The 26,689-nt window shown below is 53.3% G+C and overlaps 1 protein-coding gene across 3 annotated transcripts in view; it reads right to left on the bottom strand.

The window, feature by feature from the left end:
• OTOF (otoferlin) overlaps nucleotides 1–26,689 on the bottom strand; it is a 217,812-nt gene that overhangs the window by 44,922 nt on the left and 146,201 nt on the right. For all 3 annotated transcript variants that reach the window (XM_038396681.2, XM_043510006.1, XM_043510007.1), the window contains exons 7-27: nucleotides 25,433–25,559; nucleotides 25,037–25,091; nucleotides 23,009–23,140; nucleotides 21,385–21,447; nucleotides 20,665–20,749; nucleotides 18,424–18,583; nucleotides 15,717–15,903; nucleotides 15,227–15,413; nucleotides 14,367–14,590; nucleotides 13,100–13,208; nucleotides 12,245–12,431; nucleotides 10,563–10,683; nucleotides 9,863–9,963; nucleotides 9,367–9,457; nucleotides 8,692–8,808; nucleotides 4,626–4,778; nucleotides 3,811–4,000; nucleotides 3,130–3,254; nucleotides 2,244–2,378; nucleotides 1,209–1,370; nucleotides 107–226 (exon numbers count right to left, since the gene is read on the bottom strand). In XM_038396681.2, the coding sequence (XP_038252609.1) occupies nucleotides 107–226; nucleotides 1,209–1,370; nucleotides 2,244–2,378; nucleotides 3,130–3,254; nucleotides 3,811–4,000; nucleotides 4,626–4,778; nucleotides 8,692–8,808; nucleotides 9,367–9,457; nucleotides 9,863–9,963; nucleotides 10,563–10,683; nucleotides 12,245–12,431; nucleotides 13,100–13,208; nucleotides 14,367–14,590; nucleotides 15,227–15,413; nucleotides 15,717–15,903; nucleotides 18,424–18,583; nucleotides 20,665–20,749; nucleotides 21,385–21,447; nucleotides 23,009–23,140; nucleotides 25,037–25,091; nucleotides 25,433–25,559 (2,831 nt within the window). The remainder of the gene's footprint in view (nucleotides 1–106; nucleotides 227–1,208; nucleotides 1,371–2,243; nucleotides 2,379–3,129; nucleotides 3,255–3,810; nucleotides 4,001–4,625; nucleotides 4,779–8,691; nucleotides 8,809–9,366; nucleotides 9,458–9,862; nucleotides 9,964–10,562; nucleotides 10,684–12,244; nucleotides 12,432–13,099; nucleotides 13,209–14,366; nucleotides 14,591–15,226; nucleotides 15,414–15,716; nucleotides 15,904–18,423; nucleotides 18,584–20,664; nucleotides 20,750–21,384; nucleotides 21,448–23,008; nucleotides 23,141–25,036; nucleotides 25,092–25,432; nucleotides 25,560–26,689) is intronic.

The raw sequence follows: 26,689 nt of genomic DNA on the forward strand, positions 1-26,689 counted from the left end.
GGCCATTTGTGCCACTTATTGACACCATTGGGAACCCAAACACCAAAAGCCAGTGACCCAGGAAGCAGCCTGGCCTGTGGATGAGCAGCATCCCCGGGGTTATTACCTCCACTCTGTATTTACTCAGCACAGGTCGGATCCCCAAGGGCACTGGCAGGATGGGACCCTGCTCCGTCTCTGTCGGCCCATTGAGTGGAGGCAGGTCTGACTTGCCAGCCGGGCCGATCTGGAAGAGACACGACACCGATTAGGAGCCGCTCCATCGACACGCCACACAAGCGTCTGGCCAGCGCCTCCTTCGCCAGTTCCCCCGTGACCGGTCAGGACAGGAGGGTTTTACGCTCCTGCATTCGCTCCTCAGCGTGTATTGCTCCATGCCCAGATGACTGAAGCCATCCCAAGTGAGGAGCACTGAGGAGATGAGGTTCAGCTACAAGACACCCCGTCCCGACAGACATGCAGCTAAAACCCTGCCAGGCAGTTCCCCGGCATGGTGCTACGAGACATGCTCCTCTGTGTGTGGCATGCACTCACAGGGCTGCACCCCCAAACAGAGGCGATTGGCCCCCAGCTGGCTCTCAAACCTGGGACCCTCATGGCTGAAAGAGGCAACTCTACTGTTTGAGCTCCAGGAGACTTGCCCGTTGGCACCTGCCATGACAGCACCGGTGTACTAGAGTTGGCAAGAGGCAGCCAGCGGGCAGTGTTAGCACCGGGCGTCTTTACCAGCGCGGGTGATTAACCACTGGAAGAAACACCCAAGGGAAGGGGTGGGTTCGCCTTCCCTGGGCGTCTTCCAGTCCAGGATGGCTGCCTGTCCGGGAGGCGCGCTAGCCAAGCGCAAGTCGTTGGGGTCCGTCCAGGGGTGACTGGGTGACATGCCAGGAGCAGACCCCACCCCAACATGCTGCCCCCTGCTGGCCCATTCGTCAGCATAAGCCTCACCCCAGCCAGCGGGAAGCGGGGACTTGCTGAGTGAGGACTTAGCCTAGACCCACTGCTGCACCTCCACCAGGAGAACCTGCAGGCTGAGCTGGTAGGGGCTGTGCTCGCCCGTCTCTCCTGGGAGCATCTCCAGCTCACGCCCACGGCGATACACGAGTTGCATCCAGCACCCCGCGTTGCCGGCGCAGCTCCCAGTGCCCTGGGGAGGGGGCTCGCCCAGGGTGGAATTATCTGCTACCTCGCTCCGTGGGCTGGGCTCTTACCTGGAGCAGCTCGAAGGCGGCCAGCAGGTCCCCGGCTGTGGAGTTGCCCCGGTAGATCTGGTAGTACTCCAGCTGGGGCGGGAAGCGCGGGGGGCCGTAGTCCTCGTCCGACATCTTCACCACCGGCTTGGCAAAGGTGCGGCCCATGAAGTCCGCCTTGCCCTGGAAAGGCAGGGAGAGAGCTTGGGCATGTTCCGGGAGGCTACTTCCCACCCTCCAGCCCAGCCCCATGGCTCCCCCCAGCCTGGGCGGGCAGGTTTGTGCGGAAAGCTGATCGGCAAGTGGATCGAGAGGAAGAGCCGGCAGGACTCGCTGAATCAAGAGATTCTGCCCAGTTCTCCAGGGGTCTGTGGATGCCAGGATCACTTCATGGCTGGCACCTCCTTATTATACAGCGACCCCATGCCCCTGTGTGTGGGGAGCCCTGTGCTGGAACAGCCAGGGGGCTGCAGGTCAGGATGGAGGGGCCTCGGCAAAGCTGGGGGGCAGGGGTTGATAGCAGGGGGCTGGAGGTCAGGAGGGAGGGGCATTGGTAGAGCTGGGGGACAGGAGCAAACAGCAGGGGGCTGTGAGTCGGGATTGAGGGGCATTGGCAGAGCTGGGGACCAGGAGCGGATAGCAGGAGGCTGTGGATCGGGATTGAGGGGCATTGGCAGAGCTGGGGGCCAGGAGCAGACAGCAGGGGGGCTGTGGGTCGGGATTGAGGTGCTGTGCAGAGGTAAAGGCCTGTCTATCGTCTCCCTGCCTTCGGCCTCACAGTCGCTGACTCTCTCTCACATCAGCAGTAAATTTCAGCTTCTCCATGCCATGAAGCAGCCTGTAACAAGCAGCACCGGCTGTATAATTGCCCCAGCCTTGGTGTTCTGCAGCTTCTTCCTTCTGTGTGGGAGGTGGTGCCCGGGGGTATTTAGGGACGGTGCCGGAGGACAAGTGGCTCTCCACAGCCAAGACGAACACGGTGTGTGCCCGTGAGTAATCCGCCACCCCGGTCCCTGGCACTGTGCTCCAGAGGGCCGGGCCAGGGCGCTCCCTCACCACCGTGTCCTGGTCGTAGATCTCAATGACGATAATGGGGGGGTCGTCCCGCATCTCGTGGGCCTCCCCGTAGAGCTCCACGTTGTCGAAGACCAGCAGCTGGTCCCAGGTCGGGCACAGTGTCTCGTTGAGCACCTGGAGGAGCAGGAAGGGGAAATAGCACCAGGACTGTGGTTACAGGGAGGAGAGGGGCAGATGGACTCTCCTGGTACTTCCCGCACCAACCCATTGGAGATACAAGGTGGCTGCTTTAAAATTATGGCATCGAGAAGGCGGGTCCCTGAGCCAGGAAGCCCGGAGGCAACCTCCTCTCAGCTGGCAGAGCTTTTCCTGTGTTGGCCACATCGTGAAGCCTTGGCCACATCGTGAAGGCCGCAAGTGAAGGAGAAGTGAGGTCTAGTGGCTGAAGCACAGCACTGGGAGCTCCCCAGAGCTCCGACACTGACTCTCTGTCTGATCTCAGGCAGGTCCCTTAGTCTGTTCGTGTATCAGTTTCTCTCCGGTGTAAAATGGGGATCACAACAGTACCCCCAGGGGAGTTGTCAGGATGAGTCAATTGGTGCATGTCCAACGGCACCCAGCAGGGTTCAAACCCCTGATCTTTACAGCCCCAGTGCAGCCCACCCTGGCTTGAGGTAAAGGGGAATCTCCATCAGCTAGCAGCACTAAGTAAACTGTTATCCCGCTGTGGGCCAGGCCCAGAGGGCACCTCTCGCACTTTGCCAGAGTGTTATACGTCCGGGCAGCACTTGATGTGCGGTGTTTTCATTACCCCTCCCGCTTCCACCAGGTTTGCTGCAGTCTGGCGGCCCAGAAATTCAACCCAGCGAGTTCAGACGCACACCCGCCCACCTCCCCGTCCCCGGTTTAGGGGCCTGTCTCTTACCTCAGTGCACTGGCCCTGGGTGATGAAGAAAACCCGGGCAAAGGGGTCGGAGAGGCCGCTGCTGTCTGCGGCGAACAAGCTCCTGGCCTGGTACATGTGAGCTCGGAGCTGGAACACCTGCTTCTCTGGGAAGAAAGGAGGAGGTGAGACTCCCGGGCAGCTGCGTAGCAGGCACCAGAGATGTCCTGAGCCGCAGAGCTCAGAGCAGGACACCCTGGGGCATTCGGGGCAGGGATTAGCATGGACACCGGGGAGAGATGCACAACATGGATCCAAACTTCCCTGGGACCGGGGCGGTTTCCGTCTCTGGGCTAGGGCTGCTCCGGATGGAGTGGTGCATGCGGGACGGGCAGCGTGCTGGGGCTGCCTTGCAGATTTCTGCTGCACAGAACCGGCTGCGGCAGGCGTTCGGTGCAGAGCCCGCACTGTGGCCTCTCCTGACCCATGGCTGATTGGCTCAGTAGGGACGGGCCATGTGGGGCAGGAAGGGCACCAGGACAGTCTCCCCGCAGGCTTCCTGTGGGGCAGCATGGCTCCCCACACCAGGCTGCCGTCAATCCCCCGTGGCCCTGGGAGTGACTCCAGGGTCTAGCCCAGCCGGCAGCAGCCGGCAGCCCTTGCCCAGCATGGGTCCCCAGGAGCAGGACCCAAGGGAGCAGAGGGAGAGCGGGCAGCTCTTACTCGTGTAGAGGAGGCTGATGGGTGGGAAGGGCTGGAGGCCAAAGCCCTTGCTGGCTTTCTTCTCCTCGAAGCCGCAGGGCAGGCCGCTCAGGAAGTCCTTGCACTGCTTGTTGAGGCCCAGCCACAGGTAGATCTCCATCTTGGCCTGCACCGTCCAGCCGGCCGGCCCGAAGCCCCTCTTCCCGGGCAGCTGGCCACAGGGAGAGAGCTTCAGCTGGGGCACAGGGCACGCCAGACCAGACCAGACCCACGTCCTGCCCTATGGGCTCAGACCCACCTCCTGCCCTATGGGGTCAGACCCAAGGCACCATTCAGCCCCATTCTCCACCTCCTGCCCTAGGGAGTCAGACCCACCGCGCCATTCAGCCCACTCTCCACCTCCTGCCCTATGAAGTCAGACCCCCCTCCTGCCCTATGGGGTCAGATCCACCGTGCCATTCAGCCCCATTCTCCACCTCCTGCCCTATGGAGTCAGACCCCCCTCCTGCCCTACGGGGTCAGACCCACCGCGCTGTCCAACCAGCACTCACCTCCTGCCCTGTGGGCTCAGAGCCACCTGGCATTTTTCATTATCTTCCCCACCTCCCCCTGTTGCGTGTAACCTAGCAGGAGGCCTCCCACTCTTACAGCTCAGATATTGGTACCTCACCTGCAGCAGCACCCAGTACCTGACCCTCGGCTCCTTCCTGCCCTTCCCCCAGCCTCCATGCACCTCCCCTGCCTCTCTTCACCCGCCCCTCTTCCTCCTCTTTCTCTCTCCATCCCCCCTGTCTTGCGTGGGCCGTGGTGGCCCCATCCGAGCGCAGGGTGGTTACCCTCAGGAAGACGGTCTTCACTTTGGCACAGTCCTTGCCGGTCTCCTCATCCACAATGGAGTACAGGATGTCCTTGGAGGGGATGCGGGCATAGGCGATGCGCTTGCCGTTGCTCATCATCCAGAGGAAGATGTCGGGGATGCTGTGCTGTGGCTGCAGACCCCAAAAAGGCCCCGCTTAACTTGGCGGGCGTAGCCGGGCACCCTGCTCCCATCTCATTCCTGACACTGCCTGCGGCTCCAGGGGATGGACTTGTCTAGTGTCTCCCCGGGCTCACTCACCATAGGGTCCCCCACTCCCTTCTTTAGGGACGGTTTTAAGCCTCCCCTTGTGGATTCATAGATTCCCAGGCCAGACGGGACCATGGTGATCACCCAGTCTGGCCTCGTACAGAGCATCCAGGCCATGTAACTGCCCTGAGTTAATTTCGGGGGGCCTGACAGGTCCTCAGGGTCATTAGCAGAGGGGTGCTGTGACGTTATTGACATAATCTGGGACCATATAGATCATTGTTGCAACCAAGTCCCTGTAGTGGCACCAAATCTTGTATAAAGGGGTCAAATAAGGTGTCTAAAACAAGGTTATGGTTGTCTGGTTCTGATTATGCTATCTCTGGGCATGTATCATTTTTGTATTTAGAGTTATAAGTATTGACTCTATACTGTCTGTAGTTCAAACTTGTGCTGTGCTTCTGGGCGATACCCCAAACAAGTTGGCCTCAGCTCTGCCTAGCCTGCTTGATGGCCCATTAAGGACCATCAGCGACACAACTGACCCGTTGAGAGAAGGCAGACACGCCTTGGGACGCAGCGAGGCAGGCAGGGACCTGCCTAGGGACAGAACTCTGAGGTGTTTCCAGGCCGTGTGAGGGGCAGCTTGTCCTTGGGACAAAGAAAGAGACGCCACGTGGCAAGAGATTATAAAAAGCTGCTGCAGCTCCTCCTTCTTGTCTTCAATCCTGCTTCATACCTCTGGAGGGACTTTGCTACACTGAAGCTTTGAAGGAAGGACTGAATGACCCTCCCAGCTGGGGATGTTCTCCAGAGACTTGATTTGAACCTGCAGTTTATTCCACCACTGCTACAAGCCTGAACCAAGAACTTTGCCATTACTGTATGTCATTGATTCCATTTAATCAATTCTAGCTCTCATCTATATCTTTTTCCTTTTATGAATTAACCTTTAGATTTTTGATTCTAATGGATTGGCAACAGCGTGATTTGTGGGTAAGATCTGATTTGTTTATTGACCTGGGTCTGGGGCTTGGTCCTTTGGGATCGAGAGAACCTTTTCTCTTTTACTGGGGTATTGGTTTTCATAACCATCTGTCCCCATAACGAGTGGCTCTGGTGGTGATACTGGGAAACTGGAGTGTCTAAGGGAATTGCTTGTTTGATTTGTGGTTAGCCAATGGGGTGAGACCAAAGTCTTCTCTGTTTGACGGATTTGGTTTGCCTTGGTGTGCACAGAAACCCCAGCCTTGGGCTGTAACTGCCCTGCTTTAAGCAATTTGTCCTGAATTGGCACTCTCAGTTGGGTCCCACCAGAACCAGCATCATTACAGGGGCAGCGCACAGATCTCACGCCGCGGTGAGGCCTCAAGGAGCTTTAACTCTCTGGCTGTGCCCCCAGCAGCACACTGTGTGTATAGTAAAGCTGGGAGGAAAATAGAGTTTCCATCCCATGGGACATTCCAATATTCCATCCTTTGTTTTTGCCCCAAATTGACATTTTAATTTGGAAATGTCCGAACGTACCGTTTTTATTGGCTTGGTTGATAATGAATTGCCTCTGCCGAGAGCCTCAGGGGAGTTCATAGATTCAGAAAGATCAAGGCCAGAACAGACCATTGTGATCAGCGAGTCTGACCTCCCATATGACACAGGCCAGAGACCTGCCCCATAGTAATCCCCAGAACAGATTTTTTAGGACAACATCCAATCTCGATTTAAAAATTGTCCAGTTTATCCACATCCTTCCTGAATTGTGGGCACCAGATGTAATTCAATCACATTCTTCTCTGTCGGCTGAGCTCCCTGGCCAGACTACATTTCCCATGATACACTGCAGCCACGGAACTCTGACACCTCAACCAGAGGGGGCACTGTGATGCATCATGGGAAATATACTCCACCCAGGGAGCCTGGTCCATAGAGGAGAACGGGAACACAAGGCACCAAAATTAGAACTCCCATGAGGCACCAACAAACCGAAATGTTTTGACTCCCCGTGAAACAATTCTGCATAACGGGAATTTTCCCAGGGAAAATGTTGGTTTGGTGGAAGCTGCATTTTCCATTGAAAAATATTTGAATGGAAAATTCCCGGTGAGCTCTCCTACATAGGGCTGCTACAGCCCCTCTCCTGGGTGGAGTCTCATGCTGTCAGGAGCAGGGACCAGGCTGCCTCCGCTGGCCGATTTACGACAGACCTTCAGCCCTGTTCCAGGCTGGTGATTTATGAGAGTTATTAACATCATCCCCGTTTTCACAGCACCACTCCCTGCACTCTCTGAGTCCCCTCCTGAGCTCCACTCTGTTCAATAGCTCCCAGCCCCCATTCAGCCACCAGCCTCCCCACCAATTCTCCCCCTTCGGGCCAAGCCTATCAGAGGGCAGAATTGGCTGCGTGTAACCCACGTTAACACTGTATGGCTCTTTGTCCCTCTCTCTAGCAGCTGGTACATATGAAGAACTTCCTGGAGGCTAATAGCTCAGGTGCTAGCAGCTCATGCATTTACCTGCAGAGGTTCCAAGTTCAATCCCTGCAGAAGACCCAGCCGTTGCTACCTGCCCATTCAAATCAACCAATGCACTTGTGTACAGTAGGAAAGTCAACGAGGCCCAGACACCAGCGTGGGTATCATAAGAACATAAGAACGGCCATACTGAGTCAGACCAAAGGTCCATCTAGCCCAGTATCCTGTCTGGCGACAGTGGCCAGTGCCAGGTGTCCCAGAGGGAATGAACAGAATAGGGAATCACCAAGTGATCCATCCCCTGTCACCCATTCCCAGCTTCTGGCAAACAGAGGCAAGGGACACCATCCCTGCCCATCCTGGCTAATAGCCATTGATGGACCTATCCTCCATGAACTTATCTAGTTCTCTTTGGAACCCTGTTATAGTCTTGGCCTTCATAGCAACCTCTGGCAAACAGCTACACAGGTAGACTGTGTGTTGTGTGAAGAAATACTGTCTTTTGCTTGTTTTAAACCTGCTGCCTATTCATTTCATTTGGTGACCCAGAGTTCTTGTGTTCTGAGCAGGAGTAAATATCACTTATCTACTTTCTCCACACCAGTCATGATTTTATAGACCTCCCTTAGTCATCTCTTTTCCAAGATGAAAAGTCCCAGTTTTACTAATCTCTCCTCATACAGAAGCTGTTCCATACCCCTAATCATTTTAGTGGCCCTTTTCTGAACCTTTTCCAATTCCAATATATCTTTTTTGAGATGGGGGCGACCACATCTGCACGAAGTATTCAAGATGTCGGTGTACCATGGATTTATATAGAGGCAACATGATACTTTCTGTCTTATTATCTGTCCCTTTCCTAATGATTCCCAACATTATGTTCACTTTTTTGGCTGTGCTGCACATTGAATGGATGTTTTTAGAGAACTGTCCACAATGTCTCCAAGATCTTCCTTGAGCAGTAACAGCTAATTTAGACCCCATCATTTAATATGTAGAGTTGGGATTATGTTTTCTAATGTGCATTCCTTTGCATTTATCAACATTGAATTTCATCTGCTATTTTCTTGCCCAGTCACTCAGTTTAATGAGATACTCTTTGCAATCTGCTTTGGACTTAATGAACTTAACTGAGAGCAGAACACGGACACCTTTGAGGAGAAGCAGAATCCACCTGGAGTGTACTGGGCTGTGGGGCACCTTTGCCCCATACAGGCTTATAAAGCCTCAGTATGCCGGTTTCCCTGGCCCTCAGCCTAGGATTGATGCACAAAGCAACAGCCACCCACAGAGGCTGCTTGTTTCCTTCCCCCGGGGGCCAGCCAGGCTCATGCCCAGGGTCAGTGTGGAGAGATGGTTCCTGCTCACCTCGTCTGCCAGGAAGCGGAGCTTTTGCAGGAAGTTCTGCACCAGCTTCAGCTTGTCCCTCATTGTGTTCTTCTTCACCTGCGACCGCAGGGTCTTGGCTTGCTGGCCCATGTTCTCCTGCGGGTACAGTGTCCAGTGCCAAGGGCATAAGGTGAGTGAGTGGTAAAGGAACCAGAGAGAAGGGAAAAAGACAGGGCAGGTCTGCATGCAGTGAGGAGGGGTGGAAGGATGGTGCCTCACTTTTCCCATCTATAATAAGGGGATGGCGATGCCGACTTCACAGGCAGTAAATTTGTTAACACCTGTCAGATGCAGGGAGGAGCTAAGCCAAGGTACAGAGAAGGTCGCCCTAGTGAAAAGGGCTGGATTGGCAGCCCTGGAGACCTCTATACAGTGATTAGGGACAGCCTGGGAATTGACAGGGCAAGTCTCTCACCTGTTCACTGGGGGAGCACAGTTCCCATACTCCGTATGGTCCTGGAGGCTGCTGAGCAAGGGCCAGGGAAGCCAGAAGCAGTGGTGGGTCGCTGGGCTGCCAGTCCCATCTCACTGAACACCACCCACAGTTACAGATTTCCCACTTGGGTGCTGGGCTCCATATCCCATTGGCAGCGCCCAGAGTCCCCCCACCCCTTGCTTACCTTTCACCCTGCCCCACCCGCCAGATGCTCTTACCAGCTCCCGCATGCAGGATTTGAGCCGCTCTCGGTCCAGTCGGGTCCGGACGGAGAGGCTCTGGTCTTTGTTGGCGAGGGTCACAAAGCGGCTGGCGGGGGAGAGAGACACAACATCGGCAGTCATATGGGGCTCAGGAGAGGAGAGATAGCAGCTGAGGGCGTGGGATGGGCATAAGAGGGATGGATGTCGTGCACTGGCAATGTTCAGGGTGAATTTCACTCAGTAGGGACAGACCAGGATGCCTCCAGCAGGATCCCCGCTCCCTGCCAAGGATCTCTGCAGCAGGTAGATCGCCTAGCCACCCACCAGACTCCCTGCAATACAGCTAATGGGCAACTGGCTTATTGGCTCATGCTGCTGGGGGTGGCATGGCAGGGGCTGCCCTCCACATGAGGCTGTAACTCTCACAGAGCCCTGGTGACTGAGTCCTTGAGACTTTCCGCCGTGTCTCTGGCTGGGCCTCTGCCTCTTTCCCTTCTCACTTCCAACTCACAAGCATCCGCTGCTCAGCTCCTCCAGGACCCCTCGGAGCCGGCGCTCAGGGTGTGGCTTCTCCGTCTTCATCATCTCCTGCACGTCATTGAGCCCCTCCTCCTGGAACGGTGAGGAGAGAAGGAGGCCACGTGTCACTGGGGGCAGGACGGAACTGCAGCTCCCCTGGGGAGAGCCACGTTGGGAGCGAGAAGCCCCTTCCCCTCTCTCTTCTGGGCCGGGGCTGGGGAGTCGGGGTGCCCTGTTCAGTAAGCCAGCCAGCCAGGTGTAGCTGGCAAGGACTGGGGCCGGCTCGGTGCTGCTAGCTCACACAGTCAGAGGAGACCAGTTCTGGGCCTTCTCTGGGGCTTTCCCCAGCGACTTCATGCCTCCTTGGGTAGGGCTTCTGAGATCTCTTTGGGGATCCCTCACCATTAAGCTAATGAGGCCAGTCTCTGGAGCTTTTTGCTCTCCTCAGCTTCGAGCTGTAACTGGGGCTGCCCCCCATATCCTTCTGGACACCAGGGTCCCAGGCTTTGGCTCCCTATGCGGCTGGGTTCACCAGCATGGTCCCTGCGATGGGACCATTCATGCACCATGAGCAGTGGTCATGCAGCTGCAGGGTGTGGACACAGGTGTCAATGCAGGGGAACTAGGTGTGGTGTCTGCTGCCCCCCTGGGCTCCTAGTCCCCTGGGAGCCCTACCCCATCCTCGGACTGACCAACTTGTCCGCGATCTTGTCCATGATGTTGGCATTGTAGAGTCTCCGTCTTTGGTCCTGCCACCAGCTCTTGATGTAGATGCAGGGCTTCTTCTCGAAGTAAGGCAAGTGGAAGTAGTTCCTGCAGGGAAGGGAAGGAAGGATACATCAGAGCGTGAGTGCACCTGGGAGGGCACTGCTGGTGTCCTGACAGCATGAGGGCGCTGATCCCGCACAGGCTTCATGGAGCCCACCAAGGAGAGCACGGCGGATGGAGCGGAGGTCACACTAAGCGCTGGAAGCCTCTTCCAAACCCACTGAAGTCAACGGAAAGACTCCCATAAACTTCAGGGGGCTTTGGGCCAGGCCCCAGGATCAGACAGCTGCCCTGAGCAGAAGGAAATTGCTGGTTGCTCGCTTGCAAATAGCCTCATCCATTGGTTCATAGATCCCAAGGCCAGAAGGGACCATTGTGATCATCTGGTCTGATCTCCTGTATGACTCAGGCCAGAGACCGGCCCCAGAATAATTCCTAGAGCAGAGCTTTTAGAGAAACATCCGATCTTAATTAAAAACTTGTCAGTGACGGAGAATCCAGCACGATCCTTGGTAAATTGATAATTAGCGTCACTGTCACGCATCTATGCCTTCCCATCTGAATTTGTCTAGCTTCAACTTCCAGCCATTGGATCCTGTTAGACCTTTCTCTGCTAGACTGAAGAGCCCATGATTAAATATTTGTTCCCCATGTAGATACTTATAGTGTGGGATCAAGTCACCCCCTAACTTTCTCACTGCTAAGCTAACTAGACTCAAGGAGCTCAACCTATCACTGTAAGGCAGGTTTTCTATTCCTTTAAATATTCACGTGGCTCTTCTGTGATCCCTCTCCAGTTTATCAACATCCTTCTTGAATTGTGAGCACCAAAACTGGACCATTGTAATCATCTGGTCTGACCTCCTGCATAGCATCGGCCAGAGAGCTGCCCCACAGTTATTCCTGTTTAAACTACAGCAGATCTTTCAGAAAATCATCCAATCTTCATTGAAAATTTGCCAGTGACAGAGAATCCACCCAACCTTTGGCAAATTGTTCCAATGGTTAAGTACTGTCAGATCAAAAACTTCACCTGTTCTCAAGCTCTCAAGGTACGAGTGTGGACAGAGAATAGACAAGGCAGAGAAGACTTAGACTAAGGGAGGAAGGACTTCCCAGTGGTTAGAGTGCTAGCTTGAGTCTCGGGAGATTTGGGTTCAGTTCTCTGCTCCAGCAGAGATTCCCTGGACCAGTCAATTAGTCTCTCTGGGCTTGTCTCCACTGCAGTCAAACACCCGCAGCTGGCCTGTCTCGGCTGCGGGCTGGAGCACAGATCAGAAGGGACCCTTCAAAGCTGCCTGGAGCTCCACCAGCTTTTCTGCCTGGAGGGCCTAACCTGTTGTCCTGTAACCCTGCTGATGGCTTGGAAGGCAGTATCCTCTTCTCAGTTTGAAGCACCAAACTCACTCTACACTGCATTGTATTGTACCCTAATGAAGCCAGCAGGGCGGGAAGAGCCCAGACACTCTGCTTCCAAACTGCCTGGAAGGCAGGAGACCCCAAATTCTGTTTGATCTAATTACACACCACAAGGGTCCCCCCTCTTTTATCTTCCCTCCCAACCTTCAGCAACACCCCGTCCCAATGACCAGCCCGGCACACTTGCCTGTCTGTGATCAGGGGCTTCATTGGCTGAGTCGAGGAGACAGAGACCAGCTCCCCGTCATCATCGGCTTCGTCCTCGCTCGAGTGCTGGAGCAGCTCAGAGTCCTCCTGCTTGCCGTCCCCGCCCTCCTTCTTCTTCTTCTTCAGGGTGGGCTTGGCCGTGCCATCAATCTGGTTCCCGTAGTTGCCTTGGGAAGAGGCCGGCGAAAGAAAACCCTTACCCTCGCAGCCCACTGTGGGTGGGACTTGCCCCAGGCTCCATCAGTCACCACTGATTTAGGATGGGGAGGAATTCCCCCCCCCCCAGGGATCCTGGGGGAGGTCAGGGAGGTTCAACGACTGTGAACACTGACCGGGGCTCATATCCCGGACCCCTGAACATCTTCTCTCCCTCCTTGGTATTTATTTAACACCAGGATGGATTGCACCAAGTTCTCCAGAGCTAAAAACAGGAGCCATCACACCTTGAGCTTAATGACTTCTGGTCCGTCTACACCGCCACAGCATGTGTAGACCTGCCTGAGCTAGTTTGGATGGAGCTACTTCCAACAGCAATAGCAGCGAAGCTGGGGCAGCAGAGACCACTAGCCACTTACATACATAGTTAGGGTCTCAGGTGGACTTGCACAGCCCGTGCTGCCATGATTTCACCGCTATAGTTACTGGAGCTAGCCAGACAAAACTAGCTCAGGTACGTCTACACGTGCTGCAGTTTCACCTCTGATTGCAGTGTAGACAGACCCTACGTCTGCCAGCTGGGATTCCTTTGGCCCTCGATACTGCATCCTGGGCGACGGCCATTTCCTGGGATTTCATCAACTCCATTAACTGAAACCCATTTCACAAAAATACCAACCTATTGTGACCTCAAAGTTGATGGGTTTGTCCCCGATCTTCCTGTCAATCATGGTCGCTTCCAGGAAGGCTCCGAAGAGAAAGAACTCTTCCATTTTGCCAGTGCAGTTCTGCAGGAGGAAGTACAGGCTGTTAACATGGGGGCAGTAGAGACTGGCTGATGGGACTACAAGGTCCCATTCCCACTTAGCAGTTGGGAAGCCTGCCGACTGGCAATGCGTTTTGGTACCCACAGTAGCTATCAGTTCTGGGGAGGCAGCTTTGTTGGTTTCCAGTGGACTTTATTGCCAATAAAAGATGCCAGATTCACAGGCCTACAGACTGAAGGCCTGTGTTTATTCACAGCATGAGCAGTAGCAACCTAAGCTGCACTACTAATGTACCTTAATCTTGATCTGTGGAGCACCCCTCTGGTTGAGAGAGGGTAGCTTAGTCTCTCTTAGGACTTCAGGGCCATGCTGGGATTGGTTATAAGGACAGAGCTGGATGAGTAACAGGCTTCTCAGTTTGTTTGCAATTTAAAAAAAATCATTTTGGATCGGACCAAAAATGAACATTTTTGGAAACTTTTCAGGACTGGAAAGGTAAAAATTCCAAATGCTTCAGGTCCCACAAACCGGTTTGGTTTTGATTTGGAACATTTTTCAAGGTTTTTGATTTACAAAAAAGAAATAAAGGAAACTTTGAAACCAAAAGGCATTCTGAGCTGAAAAATGGAAATGTTTCATTTCAAAAAGGCTGAAACAAAAGGATGCCATTTTTCAGAATTTGTTCTTAGTTTTTTTCTCCCTCAATGAACCATTCAGTGAAATCAACACAAAATGGCACAATGTTTTGGGGTTGCCAAATCTCTCTATTTTTATTTTTTTGCCGAAAAAAATGTTTGTCGAAAAATGTCGTCCACCTCGAGATACGGAGCCTTTCACCGCTTGGTCACGGGTTCAGTCTCCGCCAAGAGGTGGTGGTGGGGGCAGGGCAGACCGATAGCTGTCATCACATGAGGGCTATTTGGTTGCCGGTGCGAAACAAGGGTCTCTGGTGACCTGTTTCTAACAGAACAGATGTCTCCAGATCCCAGAAACCGCGCCCTGGCTGGCACTAACTTTTCCTGTTGGTGGCCATCCCAATAGGGGCAGACTGCCCCTGCCCCATGCTCGCTGCACTGAGAGACAAGGGATGAACAGGCCTCGGAGGGGTGAAGCAACCTGACCATCAACTTGCAAGATGTGGCACGGGAGCTGGCTAGGGAAATGGCGGGGTTGACTCACGTCTGCGACCGGTGTGGCCTGCTCCACTTGCACCTCTGTGGAGCTGGTGATCTCCGGGTTGCTGGTGTCCAGGATCTCCACGGCGAGGCTGAGGAGCAGCCGGGCACGGAAGGAGACGCCCTCGCCCAGGCCCTCGTTCAGGTCCTGGTGCTCATCCATCAGGGTGTAGTTCCGGGTGGAGCCATACATGTTCACCCAGGCTGGGCCGAAGGTGGGCAGGAAGCCTGCAGCAAAGAGAACACGCCAGGTGAACGGGGTGAGGGCAGTGCAAACACCAGGACATGGCCTCACCTGAGTGGCATGGGCATGGAGGACTGTGTGAATGTGCACAATTGCACCAGTGCGTGCCTTCATGTGTGCCCAGAAGTGTGTGTGTGAGCACAGGCTGCCGATGCACAAATACTACTGCCTATCATCATGCTGACCAATATCACCTCACCGTTTCCTTGTGCTCCCCCACCTATCTGTCTCCGTCTGCCATCTGTCATCTTACACTTAGCTGGGCAGTTCTTTGGGGCAGGGTGGACTTTTTGTTCTGTGTTTGTACAATGCCTAGCACTGATTGGGGTTCACAGGTGCTACGGTAATACAAAGAACAACAACAAGGTGGGAGCGTATCAGATTTGCACCTGCCTGTGGCAGAACTCGTGGAAGTGACTAGTGGGCTTCGGGGCCCAGCTGGAGATGTCTTACAAGGGCCCGATTTGCAGAAGATGGGTGTGCAGCACTTTCTGAAGCGAAGTCTCTCAGACCAGGCACCCAGGTTCACTAATCTCTAGGCCGAAGGGGGAGGTAAGTGGCGCCTATGCCGTCATGTCGGCCTTTTCCAGCGGGATGGAGGATCAGCCTCCGGGCTTTACCTTTGTCCCCTTCGTTGGAGATCTTGCGCAGGTCGATGAAATGGGTGCCGATGGCCATGTCGTTGACCTTGTCTGAGTCCCGGATCTGAACCTTGAGCCGCTTGCACAGAGGGGGAAACATCTCCGTGAAGATGATCTGCTCGTTCCACAGGGGCTCATAGCTGCTCTTTTGCACTGACGTTTTCCCCTGCCAGACGGGAAGAGCGGGAGAAGGATGGTGGAGTGGCCTAGGCTAATGACCAACAGGCTGCCTTCACCTGTTGCCCCTGCCGGTGGTAACCAATGGACCATGCACTGAGCCAATGATTCTCTCCTCCCAGCATATGCAATGGGACCTTCCTGCGACTGGTGGCTATTGCAAAGCGCTCAACAAAATTGTTCATGTTGTTTGGACACAACAGAGGAACGTGGCAAACAGAGAAGCTTTGCCCAGTGATTGCCTTTCCCAGGGCATCTCCCAGTGCCACGGCTCAGCAAATAACCCGCTTACCTTCTGCCCTGCAAACAGCACCTGGACGTAGGGGTCCACCAGATCCTTGTTCTCCCCGATGAATGCCTTCTTCACGTTGGCCATGAGGCTGGTGTTCATGCGGGGCAGCCCCTCCGCGCGGTAGATCTTGATGTAGAAACGGGCCCACTGCCGCTCTGGAGGGATGCCATCTGGAAGAAGCAGGTTCCTGCAACGTGGACACAGACAGACAGGGCTGGAGGGGGTCACTGGGCCCAAGGGGAGGAGTTGGCTAGTTGTGCTATGGCTGAGGGACCGACTCTGGGGGGGCAAGACTTTCAGAAGTGGGCGCAGCTTCTCCTGCACGCTCTGTGTCTCCCTTCGGCACTGAAGAAGAACATAGATGAGTGACCACGTCTGGAGCCAAGTTGGCTTCATTGCTACATCTCTGCCAACCCTCCTGATTCGGCATGGAGACTGGCCATTTTACGGAGGGCTCCCCATGGATCTGGTCTTGCAATGCATGTGACCAATGGGCTGGATCTCATGAACGGGTTCTCATCTATATGGTCTCTGGTCTTGCTATTTATTTCCACCCTGAGATCTGTCCAGGGATAAGTCGCTTAAATGGGTGTAGTCCTGAATGGGGAACGAACGGAACGCCCCCGCCAGTGCGAACTCCCACGCACCAAGCAGACGACGCCATTTTGCTCAACCAAATGGCGTCTTCCATGTAGTGCGACCATCACGCTGAACGGAGGATGCCATTTTGAGAACAAAACGGAATCCTCTGTGTGGCAAAAGTGCCAGAATGCTGCTCCAGCCCCACAACCACACTATGTGGGTGGGGGAAACTTCCTGGCTACATCAGTGGACAGCGCTATCTTCTGGCTAAAAATGGGCCAGATTGCACCCTCAGTCACCCCCCTGCAACCTCAGGGATGTCAGATGGGGCCAGAATAAAGCCTGGGGCGGTTGCAGCAAATGGCGTGGGACATCCCTTCTAGCCTGGTTGCCAGGGGTGTTGTATAACCAGGGGGATGCTAGGTAACCAGACAGGGACCCGAGGTTTGGCTTTAAAGGCCCCAGGCACCACTCGAGCCATTTCATTGGTCTATCACTGTGGGGTGAACTAAGTTTTGAACCTCATGGACTTTTCTCCTGAGTATTTTGTAGGGATTTTCAGTGCTCTGCATCAACCCCTCTGCAGGCTTCCCACCTCTGTGTCCTTCACAGACCCAGGCCAGCAAGGGGAGTGGCAGGACAGCTTCCCTGCAGTGCCCTGACAATGAGTTTAAGCAGGGTCTGAATGAAGTCCCCCTCCGACGGCTAGTTCTGGAGGGAGAAAGACTTTAGGAGCAAACTGTATTTACATGAACACACCTACTCTGCCTGCATATCCAGCAGACAGGAGCTGCGTAGCTCCAAGTGATCAGCTTTGGCTGATGTTGGGTTACAAATCCCTTTAGTACTGAGTGCAGGGATAGTGAAATGCTGTTATCAATGTTGTTATCTTCCTTGTATGACTAAAGGGGAGCAGAACTGTGCTGAGCTTGTCCCGACTGAGAGGTCACCCTCCGCTGAAAGGAACTTACTAAGCCAGGGGCTCAAATGCCAGACCCCCGTGAAAGTAAGAGGGGTGGGGACAAGTGTTTCAGAGAGGATGTGGGGATTCCCCCCTAAACGTCCTTGGTCTGATTTAAGCTGTTTCTACCCACTGTTAAAAAATAAAGCTAAATAGGTTTCCTTGGGAGCCTTTTGTTATGTTAAAGTGCTCAAATGGGAGCTGACATCACTGGCGATGGGGCAGTGTTTCTGCCCAGCCTGCACAGAGCTGATAATCATTAAGAGATGAATGTGCAAAGGTCACAGCAGAGAGGCAGGTGGCAGCAGAAGGTGACTGATGGTCGGACAGTGAATGAGCAGCTGGCGAGGTGGCCAGGCTGCCAGGAACTCACCCACATGCACCTCTGAGCCCCGGGTGCTCACTGGCCAAGGACAACCACTGTGAGTGGGGTGTGGTGAGGGGGGCATAGTAAAGGAACTATTGGCTGTAGAACTCAAGAACTTGGGGTGGAAGGCCCGGCCCCATGCACTCTGGGGGGGGGGGAGAGGGCGTCCTGCTCACAGTTTTATGTTTATGAATCCCACTTGTGGCATTTTCCCTAATTAATGTCGGGTGACTTTTCTCCTTTCATTCAAAGTTTCTTTTCTATACTCAGACTCTGTGCTTGCAAGTGGGGAAGTATTGCCTCTCAGGTGCCCAGGGGTGGTGTGTAAATTTCCCAGGTCACTGGGTGGGGGCTCAAGCTGGTTCTGTGTTGTATTGTTGAAAAGGAACCCCTAGATATTGAACCCAGCCATAGTTGCTGCTGGCTCTACCTGGCAGAAGCTAGAGCAACCCCCTTTTCTAGAGGAGAAGACAGCCTCCCTGGCCCATACAGTCTTTGGCATCTTTGCTGAGTCTGCCCACAACGTGGCCTGCTGGAGCAGTGGTTTAACAATGCAGGTACTAGACCGAGACCTCTCAAAAGTGTTTTGCCAACAGACGCCAACTTGGCTGTCAGTCATGACCGCCCTGGGCTGGACTGGAAACCTGGCAGTTGAAGACCTGTTACAAATCACTGAAACCCATCAATCTACCCCACATGGATCTGTGGCACAACGATGGTCCCTGAGCTGTGAGAGACGGCAAATGTTTGGAGGTGGCTAATTCCAGAGTGGTGAACCCGGTTCCATGCTGCCTCACCCCTCGATGTCATCCTCGTCTGTCTCGTTGGCTTTGTGCGGGGTCTTTATGTTGTCCCCTTTCCCCACCACAGCGATGTCACACTTCAGGTACCCTTTCAAGCCGGCTGTGATGTCCTCGGGGTCGGACAGGATGGCCCATTTGTGGTAGAACTGATGCTCTGGAAGCCAGGAGGCAGGGAAAGTCAGTCACCGAAAGAAAGTTCAGGGGAGTGCATGTCTCAGCTCCCATGAGTGTGAGGAATACAGATGGCACTCCATGCTTTTTATGCTCAAAATCTTTCTCAAAGGGGAAAATCCCAGTGATTTAGCCTGTAAAATACTAGCTGCCCATTCTCTGAAGCTCTTCTGAGCCCACCCCAAATGCCTATATATTTTGAAAACTATATCGGGTTTTGTGTAGTGCCCATAGCTTCTCAGTGGAGGTGAAACCCATAGATAAACCGTGGGGTGACTTTATCAACTGCATTTTTTCACACCCTTTTGATTGTTTCACCTGCACTCTGCCTACCAATCCAGCTCAGCCAGGACAACCACTAACACGCCAAAGTGGCTGTCAGTTTAAAAAAAAAAAAAAAATCAATCTGCCACAAACAGGTTTCCCTCTTACCCCACCCCAAATGTGACATTTCTCCCCAGTTTCGCATCGGCAATGGTGCCGGATGGGTGAGATTCAGTTCTGGACAAGAGGCAGGGTGGTGGTCCACTATTTTGTAAAGCGAGGCAGTGCCAGAACAGAGTGAAAGGGCCATGGCCTAAAGGAAAATCAAGTCCCTATAAGTGTGGAGCCTTTTCCAATGGGATACAACCTTTGGCATATTGTGACATTTTGCACCTTAAAAATTGCACCATTATTCTGTATAGAAAAAAAAAGTAAATTTAGGCCCTTTTTAGAGGTTTCTTAAATGTGTTAGCTATGATTTATCTCCTTCCAAGGCAAGCCCACTGTGAACCATGGGTCTAGATAAGCCCTGGGATCCAGGACCACTTGATGCCAACTGGCAAAAGGCATAAGGGGTACATAGGGATTTATAGGGATCCCCTGGATCTGATGTCTACATAATAATGGACCAAAGGGTGGAATGTGAGGTCCCTACCAACAGCCAGAGCTACGCTAATCATCAGGGAACGTACGTAAGGATCCTATTTAATCGGTTAAGTATCTGTACTGAAAACTATGTTCTTAAGGTAGGTGAGTTAAGGCAGGTCAGCTGAAGGTGACAAACAGTTTCTGTTCAGGCAGGGTTAGGAGACACTTCTCCCTCCTTGGCTGACCATTGTGTATGTTGTATCTTACGACAAGACTCTTTGCATACAGAGCCATCAGCTTATCAAGACTGTGGAGACAAGAGATCTCAAAGCTTACAGGAAGGAAGACACAACAGGAGAATTACAGAATTAGTCAGGTACATCAGGAGAATACAAGGGGACACATGGCTTCCTTCCCCTAGGAGATAAGCTGAGAGCGTAAAAAGGGATCACAGCCAACCTGGCAGAAAAAGAGCGGGAGAAAGATTTTGAGTGAGCTAAACGTCCTTAGAGAATCATAGAACTGGAAGGGACCTTGAGAGGTCATCTAGTCCAGTCCCCTGCATTCAAGGCAGGACTAAGTATTATAGAGAAGACGGTGTCTTGTTAGTTAAGTCTAGACTCTAGAAGGTGTATTATGATTTTGGTTTAGATGTCACAAATTGTTTCCAATACTTCTACCTACCTGCGATTATTTGAATCTTTGTTCTTTGTTAAATAAACTTCTGCTTGTTTTCACAATAAAACATCGCTAAGCCCTGTATGCAGTGCTGTTGTAGCCATGGCAGTCCCAGGATATCAGAGACAAGGTATATAGCCCCAAGAAGCATCACCACCCTGCCTTGCCAGCTGGAGGGACGGGCCACATAAGTCCCAATAGTAACATTTCTGTTGCGTGTGTGCAAACACACTGAGGGGAGAATGCAGATGGGCAGACATTTCCTTGACAGGCCTATCAATCAGCTTCTTCGGTCACTGACGTGGCATAAACCAAACATACCATGGGATGGGAACGGCCCGAAGGTTTTGTCGGCACATCCTTTGTGAGCACGGCAGCCATCCCAAACAAGCGCTGATAACACCTTAAGCCCCCACCCCCTTCTCTCCATTTCAACTGACCCACAGAGAGGCCAACCCCTCTGTTAACGAAGTGGGGTTTGAGCACAGATGTTTCCCAAGGCATGAACCACCCCCCCAAGCCACTGCTACGTACCAGGCTGCGTGTAAACGGTCCCAACATCCATTTTGAAGGAGCCCACTAAGGTCCCACTGCGCAAGAGGTTCTTAGAGTGGATGACCTTTCGATCAACAAAGGCACAAGCGAGTCAGTACGCGCTGAGCTACTGCACCGCCCCCAAGCCCAGCCATGTGGGGAGTGGGGCAGCAGGTCCCAGAGGGCGGATTCAGCCTCCCAGATCTGGGAACGTCATGAACGAGATGGGTGCATGGGGGAGGGTTCTCTTAGTCTCTCTTGAGCATGGGCCCACACACGGTGAAACCTGGCGTCTCTGCCAAGGACCTGAATAGCAGAAGGAAGCTGGGGATCAGCATGGAGGTGCATTAGCAGAGCGGCGTGTGACCGGACTGGAACAGCAGGATGGGGCTCAGGTGAATGGGCTGGGAGCGAGGTGCTGAGACTGGAATTGCAGCATGTGCTCTAGTCTACAAGCGAGCCCTGTGTGGGCGTACCAAGGCCTGGAATAACGGAGGGCCCTGGACTAGCAGAGGGGGCTGTGGGACAGGAGAGAGGGACACCGGCAAAGCTCTCGCTCAGGGAAGCTTACACAGTGGCTGACAGCAGCATCCCCCAGCTCCTTCCCTCACTTTCCACCTGCAAATGCCACCGGCAGGTGAAACGGGCTCTTTCCACCCATACTCTGAAAGGGCAGTGAAGAGGCTGCACACACACGCGCACACGCTCATGCACGCTTACCGACAGTTTGATGACTTTATCGAACATGACATCTGGGGGCACGTGGAAATCAAAGACGAAGTACTGCAAAGGAAAGGGAAGCCGTAAGGGAGGGAGAACAAAGGTGTGTGCCTTTTGGAGGCAACATCAAAATGGCTGCCAACGACCAGCCCTTGTTACCAGAGACAACCATTGCATGGGACTGGCTCCGGGCGACAGAAGTTGCTGGGGAGGTGGGGTTGGGGGGAGAAGGAAGATCCAAATCACCTTAGAAAATGGCAGTGTTTGTGGTCAAATGGAATGGAAAATACGATCTGCTATGAAAACTGGGTAAATGGGACAAGGGTCAGTAAATTCAACATAGATCAAGCGAACAGACGCTTTCTCTCATTGTAAAAGCACTCCGAGGCATTGGCTGCTTTCCCTGGATTTTCGCTCATCCTAGTCGCGCAGGTGCAGTCGGGGCAGCTCGGATCTGGTTCCGAATTCCATCCCCCTGACCCTGTCAGGAAGCAGAACCAGTCTCAGGGTGACCTAACGAGCACAGGTGGCCTGCACAAGGCTGCCTGATGGGGTGGAAGAGTCAACAGACCGGGCTGCTCAAAGCATTTGCCCCTGGCTTCGATAGCGCTTCGGTCTGCTTGTTTTCACCCTTTCCTTGCTCCATTTCTGGCCCTGGCTGTAAGGCCCCCAGGGGTCTAGAACCCAAGGCTGCAGAGCCACCAGGCAAGAGCCAGCTCCAGGCCATCACCCAGCGGCAGCCGCAACTAGCTCGCGCTCCACTGCCCATGACTCACAGTGGACACAGACCACTGGAAGTCCTGCCTCAACAGTTGTGATAGGCAGCAGCCTCCTGGCTCCTGATTGGCTCCCTGCCCTATATAAACCCAAGGGGCGGTCCAAGATGTGTCCATGCAACCGTGTGGATCTCCTGTATATGCCAGGACCAGTCCTACTCCTGAACTGGCTTCAGGCTCGATTTGAACTTTGTCTCCTGACCTGGACCCTGAAACCTGACTTGAACTCTGACCCTTGGTGTCGACCCTGGCCTGGAACCTGACCGCAAACTCTTGCGCTACTCCCAGCCTCAGGTTTGACCCTGCTCTGACCTTTGGTCCTGACTGCCCTTGATAGGATCCTGAGCCTGGGCTCTGATTCTTGGCTATCGACTCCTGCTCCAACCACTGGCCTGACTGCCCATGTCCCGGGCACTCACAGACCCAACCCGAACACAAGGACACGTATGTTCAAAGTGGACGGACCCTGGGTCAGGTACTGCCTCATTCACATGGAAAGACCACAGCCAAGCAAGCTTTGAAGATCCAGCGTTCTGCTGGAACGTGGGGCAGGTCCCACGGTCTCTCCTGCCCCAGGCAGCTAGTCCCACCAGGCCCGTAGAGCAGTACCGGAGGGGCATTTAATCCCAAGTATTTGGCATGTTAGGCAGCAAGGCAGCAGTTCTCCAAGTCCAGTGCAATACCCTGAGGCATCCTGTGACTATCAATGGCTAGATCCCACCTTTATCTTTTGCGAACCCTGACCTGAGAAGGCAAAAAACCACCTCAGTCTAGTCTCTACATCCGCCTACAGGTGTGTGTCTCGGCACACCGAGCCCGGAGCCAGGTCTGGAGAGAGGCCAGCTCACCTCATTGTAGTAGGGGCAGTTAGTTGACTCCTTCATGGATGTATATTTCTTCTCTTCCCCCACCTCCACGCATACCACGGGGTCCATGTTCAGCCCCACCAGCTGCCGGGCCTCGATGACTGTGATGCTCACCTGGGGAGGGGAGATAGGGACACCCACCCCTGTGAGAACTGGGTTCGTTGCTTCTCCGCGGTACCCACCGGCCTGCATTCGTCTGCCGACGCGAGATCAGTGCTGGTGGGGAGGTGCCAGAGCGACAGCCTGAGACCCCAGGAAGGGTCAGCTTCCCTACCCCAATGCTGCTGATGTCCTCACGCCCTGGGCCTGGAGTGGACATGAGCTTATTTAGGCCAGGGCCTGTCCTCTGAGGCTTGGGTCATGAAGTTGCTCTCTTTTCACTAATGGAGTGAAGTTAAACTGATTTAGTTCGGCCAGTGCAGTTTTGCATGTGGACACTCTCCACTGGTTCATACCTGGGACACACTGGTTTAGGGTACCCCACATAGTTGCACCAGTTGACCTATGTCAGTTCATACCATTAGTGAAACTGATACAACATCTGTGCATAGACAAGCCCTGAGACTCTCAGCTGACAATGATGGCTGGGTCTGTATGAAATGGCCACCCGCCCAGCGAGAACTGGACTGAGACCACCTCTGTGCCCCACCTAATTAGCAGCCTCCCAGATTAACAATTTCTCCTCCTCTCTCCCCGTCCTATCTGTCATATTTTGACTGTTACCTGCATCTTTCAGAAGCACTGTTTCAGACTGTGGTTCTCAAATGTAATTGATTTCCTACAATTTTTAGGCGTTCAGCAAAAGCCAGTTTGTTATGGAAAATGGATCTACCGAGGGTTAGCAAACAAGCCGCATGTGCCCCCGTCTGTGTTTTGTCATTGCCAGTTCTTCTACACCTCAGAGATGAGCTATTCTAGACTAAGTCACGTCTCCACACCCTCGTGATCTTCTCCATTCCAGACTACGCCGCATCTCCCTTGCCCTTGCAGGACCACAATGATCTCCCAGCTGGCCTGACCGCTCTTTCCATCTCTTGCCTGTGACTGGTTCAGAATTTACCCACAGGCTGCATTTCCCCTCTACCCCATGACACTTCCATTACGCCATTAATGACTGAGCTACACTGGCTCCCCGTTAGCCTCACAGTCCGGTTTAGTTTATAGTCAAAGCATTTCAGTTTATATCTCCATTGTATTTGCCTAATTTCATTTGGGCTGCTGCTCCTGCGTGGGACTGGCAATCTGCTGGCGATGCGTTCCTGGGACATGCTCCCATTTGGTGGAATGCTCAACAAGTCCACCTGTGGCCGAGCGAGTCACTCGTGTCCCTTTCTCCTGACCAGCTGTGATCTAGATGTTTTAGGGCTCTCTAGGCAGTTGCATGGTATTTGCAAAGGGCCATGAATACAATCCAGCCAATCAATAATTACAACATCTGCTCAAAACAGGAATGGTCGCGGGCATGCGGAGTGAGAGCAGTCAACAGCCAGACTTCCCCAGTACTCCCTGGAATGAGGTACCCTCCCCAGGCTGTTTCAGAAGGGTCATTCAGAATGACCAGACCCCTAGGTGGGTAGGTGAAGTGCTGCAGTCCATACATGGATAGCCAGGCATTGCCGCCCTCTACCTGAAACAAGGGGAAGATGGAAACATGGGCTCATGTAGATGTCAGCCCTTTTCGGCCCCTCCCCCTAAGCAAAGGACCCTCTCCCAAGCTGCCCGAATGAGTCTTCTCTTCCCTTCTGGAAAATGTCTGGCCTGCACATCCTCAGCCTTTCCTTAGGCACTGGCCTGCACCGTTTTCGAGCCCGTGCACAATAAACTTCCCAACCGGCCTGAGAGCGGTGAGGCAGATGGCTGAGTTTGGAGGTTCCCCCAAATGTTCGCAGGGAGTCTCTTCCTCTCCCTCCCTCTTTTAATCTCCCCACCAGGGCATTCTTCTCCCCCCACCAGCCTCTAGCCCCAGGAGCATGTGGAGGATAGGAAAGGGGTCACAGCAGCCCCACTTACTTGGTAATCCATTGGCCGGCCAGCACTGGGCTCCATTTTAATGTCAGGCTTTGACCTTGGAAAGGGAGGAGAAAAATCAATGGTGATAAAACAAAGAGATGAGCAGCGTATTCTGGCTGCTGCAAATGTGGAGACCTTGACAAAATATTTGCAAAGCTATTGAGCCTCTTCCCGCCTCTCTCTGTCTCTGGATCTAAGCGATATGAAACCTCCTCCCTCCCCCCGCCCAGAGTTTTGCCTTCTGTAAGTGGCAAGATCTCAGGCAGGTCTTTAAAGAGCCATCGCGGTAACAACCCTGGCTCATCACCCCACCGAACGCAGGCAGTGTGCGCATCTGGACTGTGGGCCGTGTGATGTCACTTCCTGTCTCGTATTGGCTCAAATTCCATCCCTCACCTCTTATTCGACACGTTGGTGGTAACGGCTGTGACCGAAGCCAGAGAAATGGTGTCTGGGTCGAGGCCTCCTCTGAGCCGCCTGGCTTTCCGGTCCAGGTCTTCTGCCTCCAGAATGGCAGGTTCATCTGATGGACGCACACAAACACAGACAAAAGAATGACTTTCCCTCATGCCCGTGTCTCCCCTATATAATAGCACGTTAAATACCGAACGGCTCAGCGAAGGCCAGTCAGTGACTCCTATTCATCCAACCCCAGAATGCAAAGGCAAGGGTCACTGCATCAAATTACAGGCAAGCATTTTCAAACCAAGGGAGAGGAAGCAGGCTTTCGTGCTGCATATAATTAACCTGTGAAATTTACAGCTGTCGAATGTTATGGAGGCAAATATCTTAGGAGGATTAAAAAACACAAAGGATCAGACATTGAAATTAGCATAATACCTGAAGTTACAGTGGCCAGGAGAAGAGTTAGAAAGGCTAGCAAATCTCATAATTCAGGACTTGGTGGGTCAAGAAGAATTTCCCCCTATGGTTCAGTGTTACTCAACTAGATGGATGATGGGTGTTGCGGGGTCCCATGCTCTGTCCTAAAGTACCTGGCATTGGCCACAGCTAGAGAAAACATACCAGACTTCATGGACAGCAGATGTGACCCAGAGTGGCATAAAGAGGGATACAGGTGGTTCCTATATATATATATATAAGGTGAGATGCTGAACCAGATGGACTGTTCCTCTGTTTGGATGTGGCAGAAAGTGGAATACCACACTAGATCATAGATGTTTGAGATGGGGGAATCATAGAAGATTAAGGTTGGAAGAGACCTCAGGAGGTCATCCAGTCCAACCCCCTGCTCAAAACAGATCCAACACCAACTAAATCATCCCAGCCAGGGCTTTGTCAAGATGGGCCTTAAAAACCTTTAAGGATGGAGATTCTACCACCTCCCTAAGTAACCCATTCCAGTACTTCACCACCCTGCTAGTGAAATAGTTTTCCCTAATTTCCAACCTAGACCTCCCCCACTTCAACTTGAGACCATTACTCCTTGTTCTGTCATCTGCCACCACTGAGAACAGCCAAGCTCCATCCTCTTTGGAACCCCACTTCAGGTAGTTGAAGGCTGCTACCAAATTCCCCCTCACTCTTCTCTTCTGCAGACTAAATAACCCTAGTTCCCTTAGCCTCTCCTCATAAGTGCCCAAGACCCCTAATAATTTTCGTTGCCCTCTGCTGGACTCTCTCCAATTTGTC

The sequence above is a fragment of the Dermochelys coriacea genome, chromosome 3, assembly GCF_009764565.3.
Source record: "Dermochelys coriacea isolate rDerCor1 chromosome 3, rDerCor1.pri.v4, whole genome shotgun sequence".
NCBI lineage: Eukaryota > Metazoa > Chordata > Testudines > Dermochelyidae > Dermochelys > Dermochelys coriacea.